Source organism: Tursiops truncatus, chromosome 11 (genome assembly GCF_011762595.2).
Source record: "Tursiops truncatus isolate mTurTru1 chromosome 11, mTurTru1.mat.Y, whole genome shotgun sequence".
NCBI classification, from domain to species: Eukaryota; Metazoa; Chordata; class Mammalia; order Artiodactyla; family Delphinidae; genus Tursiops; species Tursiops truncatus.
The window spans coordinates 65,909,415-65,925,842 of NC_047044.1; the positions used below are offsets into that span (position 1 = coordinate 65,909,415).

Sequence of the window (16,428 nt, forward strand, 5' to 3'; positions counted from 1 at the left end):
GAGCTGATCTTTCAGCAGAAACTCTTCAAGTCAGAAGGGACTGGCAGGACATATTTAAAGTGATGAAACGGAAAAATCTACAACCAAGATTACTCTACCCAGCAAGGATCTCATTCAGATTCGACATAGAAATTAAAACCTTTACAGAAAGGAAAAGCTAAGAGCATTCAGCACCACCAAACCAGCTTTACAACAAATGCTAAAGGAACTTCTCTAGGCAGGAAACATAAGAGAAGGAAAAGACCTACAAAAACAAACCCAAAACAATTAAGAAAATGGTAATAGGAACATACATATCGATAACTACCTTAAATGTAAATGGATTAAATGCTCCCAGCAAAAGACATAAACTGGCTGAATGGATACAAAAACAAGATCCGTATATATGCTGTCTACAAGAGACCCACTTCAGACCTAGGGACACATACAGACTGAAAGTGAGGCGATGGAAAAAGATATTCCATGCAAATGGAAATCAAAAGAAAGCTGGGGAGTGGCTGGACCCGTGAGCCATGGCCGCTGAGCCTGCGCCTCCGGAGCCTGTGCTCTGCAATGGGAGAGGCCGCAACAGTGAGAGGCCTGCGTGCCACAAAAAAAAAAAAAAAAAAAAAAGAAAGCTGGAGTAGCAATTCTCATATCAGACAAAATAGGCTTTAAAACAAAGACTATTACAAGAGACAGAGAAGGACACTACATAATGATCAAGGGATTAATGCAAGAAGACATAACAATTGTAAATATTTATGCACCCAACATAGGAGCACCTCAATACCTAAGGCAAATGCTAACAGCCATAAAGGGGGAAACTGACAGTAACACAATCATACTAGGGGACTTTAACACCTCACTTTCACCAATGGACAGATCACCCAAAGTGAAAATAAATAAGGAAACACAAGCTTTAAATGAAACATTAAACAAGATGGACTTAACCGATATTCATAGGACACTCCATCCAAAAACAACAGAATATACTTTCTTCTCAAGTGCTCATGGAACATTTTCCAGGATAGATCATATCTTGGATCACAAATCAAGCCTTGGTAAATTAAGAAAATTGATATCGTATCAAGTATCTGTTCCGACCACAATGCTATGAGACTAGATAGCAATTACAGGAAAATACCTGTGAAAAAGACAAACACATGGTGACTACACAATACACCACTAAATAACCAAGAGATCACTGAAGAATTCAAAGAGAAAATCAAAAAATACCTAGAAACAACTGACAATGAAAACATGACAACCCAAAACCTATGGGATGCAGCAAAAGATGGTCTAAGCGGGAAATTTATAACAATACTATCCTACCTCAAGAAGAAAGAAACATCTCAAACAAACAAAAAAATAAATAAACAACCTTACACCTAAAGCAAATACAGAAAGAAGAACAAAAAACCCCCAAAGTTAGCAGAAGGAAAGAATCATAAAGATGAGATCAGAAAAAGAAATGAAGGAAACAATAGCAAAGACCAATAAAACTAAAAGCTGGTTCTTTGAGAAGATAAACAAAATTGATAAACCATGGGACAGACTCATCAAGAAAAAAAGGGAGAAGATTCAAATCAATAGAATTAAAAATGAAAAGTGAGAAGTAACAACTGACACTGCAGAAACAGAAAGGATCATGAGAGATTACTACAAGCAACTCTATGCCAATAAAATGGACAACCGGGAAGAAATGGGCAAATTCTTAGAAAAGCACAACCTTCCAAGACTGAACCAGGAAGAAACAGAAAATATAAACAGACCAATCACAAGCACTGAAATTGAAACTGTGATGAAAATTCTTCCGACAAAAGCCCAGGACCAGATGGCTTCACAGGTGAATTCTATCAAACATTTAGAGAAGAGCTAAGAGCTATCCTTCTTAAACTCTTCCAAAATATAGCAGAGGGAGGAACACTCCCAGACTCATTCTGTGAGGCCACCATCACCCTGATACCAAAACCAGACAAAGACGTCACAAAAAAAGAAAACTACAGGCCAATATCACTGATGAATATAGACACAAAAATCCTCAACAAAATACTAGCAAACAAAATCCAACAGCACATTAAAAGGATCATACACCATCATCAACTGGGATTTACCCCAGGAACGCAAGGATGCTTCAAAATATGCAACTCAATCAACGTGATTACCCACAATAACAAACTGAAGGAGAAAAACCATATGATCATCTCAATAGATGCAGAAAAAGCTTTTGACAAAATTCAACACCCATTTATGATAAAAACCCTCCAGAAAGTAGGCATAGAGGGAACTTACCTCAACATAATAAAGGGCATATATGACACACCCAGAGCCAACATCATTCTCAATGGTGAAAAACAGAAACCATTTCCACTAAGATCAGGGACAAGACAAGGTTGCCCACTGTCACCACTATTAATCAATATTGTTTTGGAAGTTTTAGCCACAGCAATCAGAGAAGAAAAAGAAATAAAAGGAATCCTAATTGGAAAAGAAGAAGTAAAACTGTCACTGTTTGTAGATGACATGATACTATACATAGAGAATCCTAAAGATGCTACCAGAAAACTACTAAAGCTAATCAATGAATTTGAAGAGTAGCAGAATAAAAAATTAATGCACAGAATCTCTTGCATTCCTATACACTAATGATGAAAATTCTGAAAGAGAAATTAAGGAAACACTCCCGTTTACCGTTGCAACAAAAAGAATAAAGTACCTAGAAATAAATCTACCTAAGGAGACAAAAGACCTGTATGCAGAAAACTATAAGACACTGATGACAGAAATTAAAGATGATACAAACAGATGGAGAGATACACCCTGTTCCTGGATCAGAAGAATCAATATTTTGAAAATGAGTATACTACCCAAAGCAATCTGCAGATTCAATGTGATCCCTATCAAACTACCAATGGCATTTTTCACAGATCTAGAATAAAAAATTTCACAATCTGTATGGAAACACAACAGACCTCAAATAGCCAAAGCAATCTTGAGAAAGAAAAACGGAGCTGGAGGAATCAGGCTCCTGGAATTCAGACTATACTACAAAGCTACAGTAATCAAGACAGTATGATACTGGCACAATAAGAGAAATATAGATCAATGGAACAGGATAGAAAGCCCGAGATAAACCCACGCACATATGGTCACCTTATCTTTGATAAAGGAGCCACGAATATACAATGGAGAAAAGACAGCCTCTTCAATAAGTGGTGCTGGACAGCTACATGGAAAAGAATGAAATTAGAACACTCCCTAACACCATACACAAAAATGAACTCAAAATGGATTAAAGACCTAAATGTAAGGCCAGACACTATAAAACTCTTAGAGAAAAATATAGGCAGAACACTCTGACATAAATCACAGCAAGATCCTTTTTGACCCACCTCCTAGAGTAATGAGAATAAAAACAAAAGTAAACAAATGGGACCTAATGAAACTTAAAAGCTTTTGCACAGCAAAGGAAACCACAAAGAAGACAAAAAGACAACCTTCAGAATTGGGGAAAATATTTGCAAATGAAGCAACTGACAAAGGATTATTCTCCAAAATTTGTAAGCAGCTCAATATCAAAAAATCAAACAACCCAATCCAAAAATGGGCAGAAGACCTAAATAGACATTTCTCCAAAGAAGATATACGGATTGCCAACAAACACATGAAAGGATGCTCAACATCACTAATCATTACAGAAATGCAAATCAAAACCACAATGAGGTATCACCTCACAGCAGTCAGAATGGCAACCATCAAAAAATCTACAGACAGTAAATACTGGAGAGGGTGTGGAGAAAAGGGAACCCTCTTGCACTGCTGGTGGGAACCTAAATTGATACAGCCACTATGGAGAACAGTATGGAGGTTCCTTAAAAAACTAAAAGTAGAACTACCATATGACCCAGCAATCCCACTACTGGGCATATACCCTGAGAAAACCATAATTCAAAAAGAGTCATGTACCACAGTGTTCACTGCAGCACTATTTAGAACAGTCAGGACATGGAAGCAACCTAAGTGTCCATCAACAAGTGAATGGATAAAGAAGATGTGGCACATATGTACAATGGAATATTACTCGGCCATAAAAAGAAACGAAACTGAGTTATTTGTAGTGAGGTGGATGGACCTAGAGTCTGTCATACAGAGTGAAGTAAGTCAGAAAGAGAAAAATAAATACCATATGTTAACACATATATATGGAATCTAAAAAACAAAACAAAACAAAAGGTTCTGAAGAACCTAGGGGTCGGACAGGATTAAAGACATCGACGTAGAGAATGGACTTGAGGACACAGGGAGGGGGAAGGGTAAGCTGGGACGAAGTGAGAGAGTGGCATGGATATATATACACTACTAATTATAAAATAGGCAGCTAGCGTGAAGCAGGTGCATAGCACATGGAGATGAGCTAGGTGCTTTGTGTCTACCTAGGGAGGGTGGGAGGGAGATGCAAGAGAGAGGAGATATGGGGATATATGTACACATATAGCTGATTCAGTTTGTTATAGAGCAGAAACTAACACACCATTGTAAAGCAATTACACTCCAATAAAGATATTTAAAAAAAAAGTCCTGCACCTACCCACCCCTTTGCTTTTATAGTTACAGACAGCTGAGATGAGGGAGGAGTGGATCAATGAATGTATGTGGTGATCTCAGAAGTATTATTTTCTTTTTAGTACCAAACCTTAACTTTCAAGGTGGGATGAACGAAAGTTATACATTTACAAATAGAAAAACTAATGACATGGTAAGCAATCACCATTCCTCATTTTCCCCATCCAGCTTTACAAGGCACAATAATTCACACCTTTGAGACCAGAAAGGAATTAAACTGTCGCTTTCCATTCCTTCTAAGTTCTCCATATAAACTCAATTTGAGCAAGGAACTCTTTCCTAGCTGGCAGCTTGATAGGTAACGAATCCAACACTTTACTCTTGGAGATACAAAAGCAGAGACATATGCCCAGATATAACCCTTGTGCATTAAGGACAGTATGCAGCTGCATACATTTCACCCTGACCCAGCAGATAGAATTTACAGTCTAAAAACATAAAACAAAATAAAACATGATTAAAAAGAGACAGTCTCTCTCCATTATAGACTCATGATGGACTTAAATGGGTAATAAATCAAGCCTATTCTTTCTGAATTTCTAACGCAGATATCATAAAAAGAAGAGTATATATAAATTTGGACATAAATAGCTGCTCAAAAATTGTGACATTCTCTGCAAATGAGGGATTATCTACATCACATGAAATAACTCAGGCAACAGTACTAATAAAGATATTTTAGAGAGTATGGTCTTTCAGAATTGAACTCACTGTGGAACCATTAAAAACAAGCTAAAGATAATTAATTCTTATTAAATAATTTTTATTTAAATATAATCAAAATAACAATGATTTAGAATTTTAAAATCAAAGCCTTATACTAATAATATGTTTAAGATGCCCTTTATAAATTTGGTACATATAACTGAGCACAGTAGATTTAAAATTTGTGTTTTTTATTACAGCTGGGGAAGAAGACAACACTACTAGTAAAGAAAGACCATAAATATTATCTTTTCCCTCCCGGAATACCCAAAGTGGAGCATAAGCAAAATGGAGTGACTGACAACACCACAAGTACCAGATACTCATAGTAGATAGTATATATTAAATACATAAAGCCTTTCATAATTCAAATTTTCGTAAGATTTTTTTAAATATACGACTTCTGGTCCCATGACACATTCTAACTCTATTCCTCCAAACAGATTCTTTACATAATTCCAATCCCCAGAAATTTATGGTTTAGGCAAATTGTTACAATTTTTGAAATTTTTATTCCCTGGCTTGAGGGTCAGTGCTTGTTCTCATTCATGATTAAATATTTCCAACTGAGACTCAACCTTTCTTAGTTCAGCTGAGGTACTGGCACCCAGTTCTGATCTCTTGTACCTCTCACTAAATAAGCACAAAGCCCTTTTTTTGTTTTTCAAAGAGCTATACTTCTAAAAACTAAAAGGTATTAATAGACAAGAGAAAGGAGCTAAAATACAAAGTTACGTTTCAAAGTCTAGGTCTTCAGATTTAATTATCATAAGCCTGAGCTTACACACTGACAGATACACAGTGTCCACTTATTAAATTACAAATGCTAGACTACACATTTCTCTTTCTTCTCAAAGCCAATTACATTGCTATGAATAGTTACTATATTAATCAAACAGGTATTTACAGAGCTCTTTCAGTAATCTGTCTAGTAAACGACAGATTTAACTCAAGACTGGTAAAATACTGGAATCCAGATGGCAGTCACTCCCTCATCAGGCAACACAGAAAACTAGGTTCCTTAGTTCAACATTAGGTACAGAATCAGGTGGCATGAGTTATATCTTCTTTTTTTTCAACTTGGCACTAATTTATTTTGTGGTGGATTCTAGGCCATAGGTGACAGATTTAGAAGACAAAAGCAAATATGAACATTTAGCATATAATATTGGAATTATTTTAAATGGCACTATTCAATTAAAAAGCTTAATACATGTGACCAATAAAATGAGAGGAAAAGAGTCCATTCAAAATAGCATCAAATAATATAGGCAGTTTTGTTATAAATGTGGAAAAATTTAACCTCTTGCAGTATCTGACAGATTAAGCACACAAAACATAAATTAGTTTACAGAAGATTTAGATATAATCACCAATAAGACTGATTTATTAAGACATACAATCATTTCCTTTTCAAATCTCCATAGAAATTAAAAAACTGATTATATATCAATTCACACAGGAAACCAAAATAAATTTAAGATTAAATATTGTATAGGGTATATTGCCTAACTGCAATCAATTCAAAGACATTTTTTTTCTAAGAAAGAAATTAAACCCTTGGAAAATTAAAAATAATTTTATGTAAAAGTAGAGAAACTAGTACAACAGTAACCCATCAGCAGATATCAAAATTCATGGTCAATCTTGTTTCATCTATAGCACAATTAACTATCTTCACAACACTTTTAAAGCAATTCCCAAGTATCTCATAATTTTATTTGTAAATATTCTGGTAGAATTCTTAGAAATTAAAAATATGTATAAAAACTTCTTGAAATGTTTTAAGAAAAGATGGCAGTTCAAGGAACGCATATTCATCTCGTCCCTTAAATCCAATTGCAATGAACTTTGAAGAGTAAAAATAGAGGGATACTGCATAATTTCTAAGTTAGAAAACTTTCAGAAATTCTGGTTCATTAAAAGCAACTTCAAGGATTTACAAGACTAACCTGCAAAACAATTCTTGAGAGAGTAACATGGTCTAGTGGAAAACACAGATCTTAAGCCAAAACACATAAAAAGGCAAATTCAGTTTGGATTTTCTTTAGCCACTAAGGATCAATAAAATGTGAGGGTGTGTCTGATAATAGAATCCAGAGAGTGACAATTATTTAAGAAAAAAAAAAAAAAGAAGTGTAGAAAGTTGGGTTGAACTCAGTGGTTGTTGAAAGAAGCAAAGTCCTTTAAACTTCACCTTATAGCTTATTTGTCAAAATGAACTCAAAAACCCAGGGGTGTGGGCACCTATCAGAAGCACCAGCATGGAAAGACTGGTATCATCAGGTAACGGGACCTCTATGGACATAGTGTACAAGAAATTTCAAGATGAAACACCCCGGCACAAAATCAAATATGGTGACATACAAACCAGAAAGGTAATGACATTTCTTTGCCCAGGATTATCCCCACAAAGAGGGGCATGAAAAAGTAGATTTGACGATGTAGATCACCTCAGTAATGCAGAGGGCATGCTTGGGAAACGGCTCCTCACAGAGGGGAAAAGAATGAAAACAGTGGGGTGGACAAAAATGAGACATGTATGATAAACAGGAGGTCAAAAGAAGGGGCAAAAAAAAAGAAGTGGCCCTGAAGGAAAGACCAGAATAAATGGAACAGAAGCAGTATCATTGAGATAACAGAAGAATTACTTTAGCTAAAATGCTTAATGGGTATATTAAAAAGGTTCCTGGAGTGTCAGGGTACAAGGATCACCAGGCAAAAATTAATGAAAAGAGAAAAACACTCAGACATTTCCTGATGAAATATGCAAACTTCAAAGATAAAGACAATTCGTAGAAATACCCAGAACCACCCCTACTCCTGAAAAGTTACACAGAACAGTTAGGCTAGGCTCTGACTTCTCTTCAAAATTAATTGTCAAAGATAATAAATAAGTATCAGAGCTTTGAGGAAAGAAAGTTATTTCACAAGAAATCTCCACCCAATCACATTGCTCAACTAAGAAAAGAAATTCATTTTCAGGTATGTAAAGACTCAGTAAGTACTCTACTTGATGAATCAAAATTAAGGAATGTTTAAATATCAATACAGATGACTAATGATGTGCACAGAAACTATTTAAACTCAGATATTAGTCTCAATTGTAACTATCATATTACAAAAGAGAAGGCGCATTGGTAATTACAAAATAACATGTAAATGTAAAACTAATTTAAAAAATTTAAAACTATTAAAATACTTTGAAAATGATACTCCTGATATGCAATTCAAGAACTTTTCCACAAAAATGAAAACTAAAAAGGAAGGAGTAGTAAGAAGAATTAAAACTGTATTCTGTGTGTTACTTACACAGGAAGAGTGATCAAAATGGGTTTATTCTCATAGTTAATATTAAGGGAAATATGTTCTTGGGAGTGTTTCTAAGCTTTTTACAAGAGTTTAACAACAAAAAGTCAAGATCATTACTTTCCAAATCACTGGAGGGAAACAAAAACATTAATGTATGTACTATGCAGAGAAAAGAAGAGAAAGAATACCCTGTGATGTAGCAATTATACTCTTAGGCATACACCCTAGAAAAAACTGGAAACAACTCAGATATTCACAAATGATAGTATGAATAAAAACACTGTGGCAGGGCTTCCCTGGTGGCGCAGTGGTTGTGAGTCCACCTGCCGATGAAGGGGACACGGGTTCGTGCCCCGGTCCGGGAAGATCCCACATGCCGCGGAGCGGCTAGGACCATGAGCCATGGCCGCTGAGCCTGCGCGTCCGGAGCCTGTGCTCCGCAACGGGAGAGGCCACGACAGTGAGAGGTCCACGTACCAAAAAAAAAACACTGTGGCATATTCATACAATGAAATACTATACAGTAGTGAAAATTAATTAACTAACATAGATCAATACAAATGGCCAGCAACAAAATGTTAAATCATTTCAGAATACATTATGACTCCATTTATAGGCAGATCATAAGCAAAAAATTAAATATTTTTTAAGCAATAGACAAGTATGAGGTAAAACCACAAAGAAAAGCCAGATGATAATTATCAAATAGAAAATAAGCTAGGATTTATCCCTCAGAAGAGAAATGCACACACAGGGGGCTTCAAAGGTATCAGTAGAGTTTTATTTGTTTTATTTTGTCTTGTTTTGATGTGGATAAACTTGCATGTATTAAGCCTTTTTTTGTGTGTATAAAATTTAAAACTAAAAAAAATTTAGAACATTGGAAAAAAAGCAGTGAGTTATTTCAAACTTAAAAAAATATATATTTCCACTGCTATGTAAAATGTTTCCAATTACAGAAAAAGATTAGCATCTCCCTGAAAACTAATCTAGCAAAACTGACAAAACTTCATAAAAATTACAGTTAAAAAAGGACTACATATATAAATACTAGAAAAAACAATTAATATTTATTAAATACACACACATACTCAAGACTGAAGATTTTATTGCAGAAATCCAATGATACTTCAAGATTTAAAATTTTTCTTTTGTTTTGTTTTTTTGTAGTACGCGGGCCTCTCACTGTTGTGGCCTCTCCCGTTGTGGAGCACAGGCTCCGGACGCGCAGGCTCAGAGGCCATGGCTCACGGGCCCAGCTGCTCCACGGCATGTGGGATCTTCCCGGACCAGGGCACGAACCCGTGTCCCTGCATCGGTAGGCGGACGCTCAACCACTGTGCCACCAGGGAAGCCCAAGATTTAAAATTTTATAACATTAAACTCACCTGTAGACCAAAGAGAAAAATATTATCTAAACAAAGGACACCAAAGGTTAGTTAATAAAATGATGCATCCATGCTTCATTGAAAATAAATTTAGTTAATGAAGAATTCTAGAATGTTTCTCCTTTTGATCTCTCGTATGGCTCCTTTGTTATGCCATACACATCAAATAATTCCCAGCCTACTCCTTTACCAGTTATAGGCTTTCTCAGAACATTGCACCTTAACTTGATCCAGAGTTCTTGTTTCTGTAGAAGAGTACCCTTCAAAGTGGGGCACACACACAAGACACTCCAATAGGAAGGAACACTTAATGTATGGGTTGACACTGCCTCCTCCCTCCTTCACTCCATTTATCTGGCAGTCCATATGTTACTCATCCCATGTGAGACAACATGGAGGGGCTAACAGCGGAATTCTCATTCATTCATTAACTTCTGACCAGTGGAAACCTCATCATTCATTAGATTCCATGTACTATGTCTGTGCATGTCTAGGTTAAGTGGACATTTAATTTAAAACTTATGTAAGAGATATTATCTAATTTTAACTAAACCATCTCTCACAAAAATAAGAAGATTAAAAGATCCCTTCAAAGGAACCACAGTGTGACTAGTGCAAGCAAACAAACAAGAAAATGGCAGAGCTAAAACACTTCTCACGTGAGCTCATTATCAACAATACTGTGAAGTAAAAACGATGGCAAAGCAACAGATATGAAAGAGGGCCAAAAGATTTCTAAATTATCAAAACCCACCTATCTGAACTGTGAATTTATATGCCCTGACCTTGCCCTAGGCCAATGTTATACTTTTTATGTTGGTGACAATTTGTAAGATGTTCTAAGAATCCAGAATTTGAAGACAAATCTCTACGTTTTTCTCAACAATATTTTTCAAGTCACTGAAACTTAATCAAAACTTATTAAAACTTAAAAATAAATATTATTTCAAGTACATGTAGTGATAAATATTTACAAGAGTCTTTCCAAGGCCAACTTCCATATCACTGGGAAAACATTTCTTTTTTTTCTTATGATAAAAATAGCTGAATTAATACATGAAAAATATGGCAACGAAACACTGTTAGAAAATGACAAGAAATCACTACTAAGAAGTTGAAGAAACAAGGATTAGAGCAAATTATACTGTGTGGGAGGTTTTATATAGAGTTGAATTCAACTACAGATGTTTCTAATATATCTGAGCTTATTGTATTTACTCAGTTCTCTTTAAAAAATGAAATTCACAAAAAACTATCAATACTTTTTGGCGAGTCTTTAAAGGAAAGTAGTAGCAAAGATACACTCTCATAAGCAAATGTGTTTTACAGAAAGAAATTTTTCAGAGAAACATGTTAATTCTACTTAAGGCCACAATGAAGAAGCAGATACTTTAACTGGGAAGGAGAAGAAGCTGCGGGGAGGGGATGATGGAAGATGAAAGAGAAAGGATAGAAGGGAAAGAGAGGGAAGGTTATAAGGGTAAGATCAGACATGTAAAAATCATTTACTGCTCATGTAACAGGCAGGGTAATGCAGCAAAGAAGCTGAAGTCAGAAGTGACAAAACTGGTGCAAGATGATTTCAGTGTGGTCAATTATATAAAAAACATCTTTGAAATAAGGCAAAATCTTCAAATGTACTTCATAATGAGATATGAAGTGACAGAAAAATATTTTGTACCACAGAGGCTGAATGGATATCTTAGTGAAGAGTACTTAAAAATGCTACCAATCTTGAGAAGAGTTACACACTTTACTTTTCAAAAGTCTCAAATTTGCTGACTTTTCCTGTGACAGCATCAGGTGATGAGCAATACCTTACCTAACAGATAATTTAGAAAACAAAAAGAAACAGGAAGACATTTAATCTACCCTTTAAAATAAAGGTGAAATTTTAACAATGAAAAGAAAGTAATTACTTTTAAAAAGAAACTCATGCTATGGAGAGAGCTCTAAAAAAGGGGGGGGGGGTGTTTTTTAAAAAGAATTTTCCTTCCATCATGTGATTTTTTTTTTTGCTGAAAATATTTTGCATGTGTCTTACATTAAAATTCTCATATCTACATTGAAGTAGGAAAAAGAACTTTCCAAACTATTTAAAAATCTCCCCCAAATTCTATGGGCTTCAGACCCTTTAAAAACTTTTATATTGATAAAAGAACAAAGAACTCACATGTCCTCAATTCAAATACATCAATTGTTTATATGTTGCTCATTTGCTTTATCATATTCTTATTTTTCTCATTCAACCCCTCCCTCTCTCTCTCTCTATACACACACACACACACACACACACACACACAGTTTTTCCTGATTTAAAATTAAGTTATTTCTCCTTGTTTTTCATAAGCTTGACATTTTTAACAGTTGAAGCCAGTTATTTTGTAGAAAGTCCTTCAACTTAAATTTGTCTTATGTTGCTTTATAATTAAATTAGATACCGAAAATGTCCTTTTGGCAGAAATACCACAGAAGTAAATGCGTATACTAGTGCATATATTAGGAGGTACATCATGTCGATTTGTCCCATTGGTGGTACTGTTAAATTATAAGATACAGCAGGCTCACCTTGTATTTTCCCTGCTCCTGCCCTAGAATCACCCTTTTCTCCAAGGAAAACTGCTTCTTTTTAATGAGGAATGATGTTTAGAAGCCAGTATCTGGACCCTAGATATGCTCATTGCTTATAGAAGTATCTTTGCTTCTAAGACCTTTCAATATACATCAGAAATACCAACATGTGCATGCACGTGCATATAAATCTATTTCTATCTCTATATAAAAAGATGAGATCATACTAATATCTCTACTGCCAATTCAATGCCAGCTTTCCCTCTTCATATTTTTAACTCTCTTCTCTGACAGTGAGAAAGCTGGTTGTTTTTCTCAATAAAATTATACATATGATCAACCATACAATAAACAAACCTTCTAGAATTCAATATAGTTTTTATAGTTCCTTTTGTCTTTACATCAATGATAAATCATTTGAAACACAGGTTTATTTGTTTTTGTTTGTATTCTCTTTTAGATTTGTTCTTCCACATTCTTGTTGGTTTTATCGTTCAAAATTTGTTATGAAATTTGTGAGTTACAGCTAAGGTAGTAACTATAGGTAATTTATGTGATGCATTTTCTTTGTTCTTTTGTTTTTCAATTGCTTTTTACATGTAGGAAGGTCTGTATTTGTGTTCTATTGGTTACCTTTGCACTTACACATCTGCAATGCCTTAATCCCATTTTGTTATTATTTTATCATCTAGCAGGTCAATTTTTAATGAATGGTATCTTCTTATTCCCAACTACTGCTTTTGCAACAATTGACAAGTTTTTTCTACCTTCCTCTTTACTTCTCCCTTTATAGTTGCATTATTTCTGCTTTGTAAGAACATATAAGATTCACATATTTTTCTTTCACTTTTATTGCCACCTATGTTTTAGTCTTATATCTACAACTAAATATAATTAATACTCACCATGGATCCTTATGCAAATGTTTTCTAGCCAACTCTTAGTTGGATAAAGCTCATGCTCTAGTAGATTCCTCAAGAATTCAGGTGTATAGTATTCTCTGAGTTTTGCATATTTAAAATGTTTTTGTATTCTTAATACTTGAAGAACAGCTTAATATAAAATTCCTGGTTCACACTTCTTTTTCCTGTAGTTTCTTGAAAATGCTGCTCCATTATTACTTTGCTTTGTATGTTTCTTTTTTCTTTAATAGTGCTGCTATGAACATTGGGGTGCATGTATCTTTTTTTTATTTATTTATTCAATTTATTTATTTTTGGCTGCATTGGGTCTTTGCTGCTGCGCGTGGGCCTTCTCTAGTTGCGGTGAGCGGGGGCTACTCTTCATTGTGGTGCACAGGCTTCTCATTGCAGTGGCTTCTCTTGTTGCGGAGCATGGGCTCTAGGCACACAGGCTTCAGTAGTTGTGGCATGCAGGCTCAGTAGCGTGGCTCGCAGGCTCTAGAGCGCAGGCTCAGTAGTTGTGGCGCACAGGATCCCTTGGCATGTGGGATCTTCCCAGACCAGGGCTCAAACCCATGTCCCCTGCACTGGCAGGCGGATTCTTAACCACTGTGCCAACCAGGGAAGCCCTGCTTTGTATGTTTCTATGAAGAAGTTGTGTCAGTTTAATTCTCTGCCCTGTAGGCTTTTGGATCTTTTCTTTCCTCCTGAAGGCTCTGAGAATTTTTTATCTTTAAAGTCTAACAGTTTTACAAGGTTATGACTCAAAATTGACTGTTTAACATCAATTTCTCCAGGTAGCCTACAGTCCTTTCAATATGTAGATGCAGGTCTTCTTTTATTTTTGGAAAATTTTTTTAAATTATAGTTTTAAATATTGTCTCTGTTCTCATTTAGTTTTCCTCATTCAATTATACATATATGCTGAATCTTTTTTTGTCTCACTTCCATTTCAACCACTTTCTCTTTTACCTGTTTTACTTCTTTAATTCATTTTCATTTTCTTGATTATTTTTCTGCTTTTCTTCAATGCCTTTGATTAAATTTCAGTTGAATCCATTCCCTCTTAGGCATCTTGGAATTTTGAATTCATTTCTAAGATGGTTTTTATCTTATTCTTCCATATTTTTCTTGGGTTCAATCAACTCTTCTCATTTCTTTCTAGGCTTCTTTGCTTGCGATTTTGTGGGGTTTTGAGGGATATTTTGTTTGTTTGTTTTTAAATTTATGATTTTAGTTGGTTTTTCCTATCTCCAAATGCTTGTCTGAGGTTATTTCATTCAGTTTAGAGAGCTGTATCAACCGTTTCCTACTGTCATGTGGTTGTTGTCTTTTGAGGGAAGGGCTTCATTTGCTGAGATATTTTGAGTCTCACATTATGTTTTCTTCTTATGGTAGCTTTCCATAAATTTAGGAGGCTTTCATCTATTGTGACTTTGGCTTTGGGGTGGTTCATGTGATTCCTATTTCAAGAGCCCCCTCTCTTGTTAGCATAGCAAAGTATGATTTCTTTAATGGATTTTTTTTTTTTTTTTTTGTGGTGGTGATGTGAAGAGGGTGGTTGTGTATCCTCCAATTTGGGGGGGAGTGGTTTCCATTTCATCTTGCAGAATCTTAAATTTCTCCCTTTTGCTTGTTTTTCCTTCACTATCCAATCTCCAAAGGGTGCTTTTCCTTCTCTTTAACTTTCTTCTCCCCCAGAAAAAAATACCCTTCAAAGGCTACCACCCTCAAATCACACACACTTTTAAGCCTAGCACCTATAATCAGTGCTCTGATCTACCAGGACTCTCTCGTACTTAAGGTGTGGGTTCTCTTTCTAATGGTGATTTTAGAGCAATCCTAGTTTCCCCCACAGCTTTTCAGAATTGCCCTTGTTCTCCACAAATGCTTGCTTCAGGAGAGAGAAATCTCTCTGCTGGGATTTGATGTTTACTTTTCTACTTACAGAAAAGTTCATAGCATTCTGCTTCTAGTTATGTTGAGGGCATGGATTTTATACAGTTTTATTTGTCCTTTCTTGTTGATCTTTACTGATTTTGATTTTGGAGGATATATGAAGAGACTTAGATTTACCTTACCTATCGTTATCCTTACTTGCCCAGAAATTGATTCGAATCCTATTATACAAAATGTAAAAATGTGAAAGTATCCCAAAATTTGCAAGAAAAACTGATCTCAGGCAAGATGGAAAAAATGTTAAATTTCAACAGAAAAACACTGCATAATTAACAAAAGGAATTAAGAAAAGAAGGAACATAGCTTATTATGTGTACACAAAGATGCATCTGTTCCATTTTCATCCATGTACCATTCTTCCATTATGGAAAAGCAAGTATCAAAATAAACTGAATACAGAAACAGACTTTTGAATCAATGTATGACAATCCTACTGACATTTTTTAAAAGTTGAAGCTTACGGCTCTGATTAAAATAGGATTCAGTCATTCATTCAACAAATACTTATTAAGCATTTACTATGTGCCAGACACTTGGAATACTGAATAAACAAAGCAGATAAATATCCCCGTCTAACATTCTCATGGGGGAGAGAAATAAAGAATGAAATTAATAAACTTATTTTTTAAGAAGATCACAAAAATTTTTTATATGGTTAATAAATAAAATTTAAAATATAATTTAGTTCACTTTTATCATCATACCAAAAATTTTCTTTTAGGTATTTCTATCTCACTACATTAAGTTAAATATTGGGGAGTATGTTCCCAGTTTTCCATTTTTAGGAATATAATTAGAGTTTGTGAAACACAGATGTCTAGAGGATATCACCAAGAGATTCCGGACTTAGAGCTAGATAAAATAACTTGTGAAACATTGGGTTGTCTCTCCTTGGAGAATGGATAATAAATACATTTAAAGGTATAAGAGGAATCATTCCAATTGTTTAGGTTTTTGTTGTTTGCTTCAAGTGTATGTGTGAGAAG

The 16,428-nt window shown here is 35.1% G+C and overlaps 1 protein-coding gene across 4 annotated transcripts in view; it reads right to left on the reverse strand.

The window, feature by feature from the left end:
* The window catches only part of ARID2 (AT-rich interaction domain 2), a 170,621-nt gene that overhangs the window by 86,638 nt on the left and 67,555 nt on the right, over positions 1-16,428 (reverse strand). Inside the window, exon 2 of one of the 4 annotated variants that reach the window (XM_073788785.1) lies at positions 9,714-10,010. The exons of the other annotated variants lie outside the window; for them this stretch is intronic. Coding sequence (XP_073644886.1) covers positions 9,714-9,895 — 182 coding nt within the window. The 5' untranslated portion in view covers positions 9,896-10,010. The remainder of the gene's footprint in view (positions 1-9,713; positions 10,011-16,428) is intronic. 4 annotated transcript variants of the gene reach the window in all.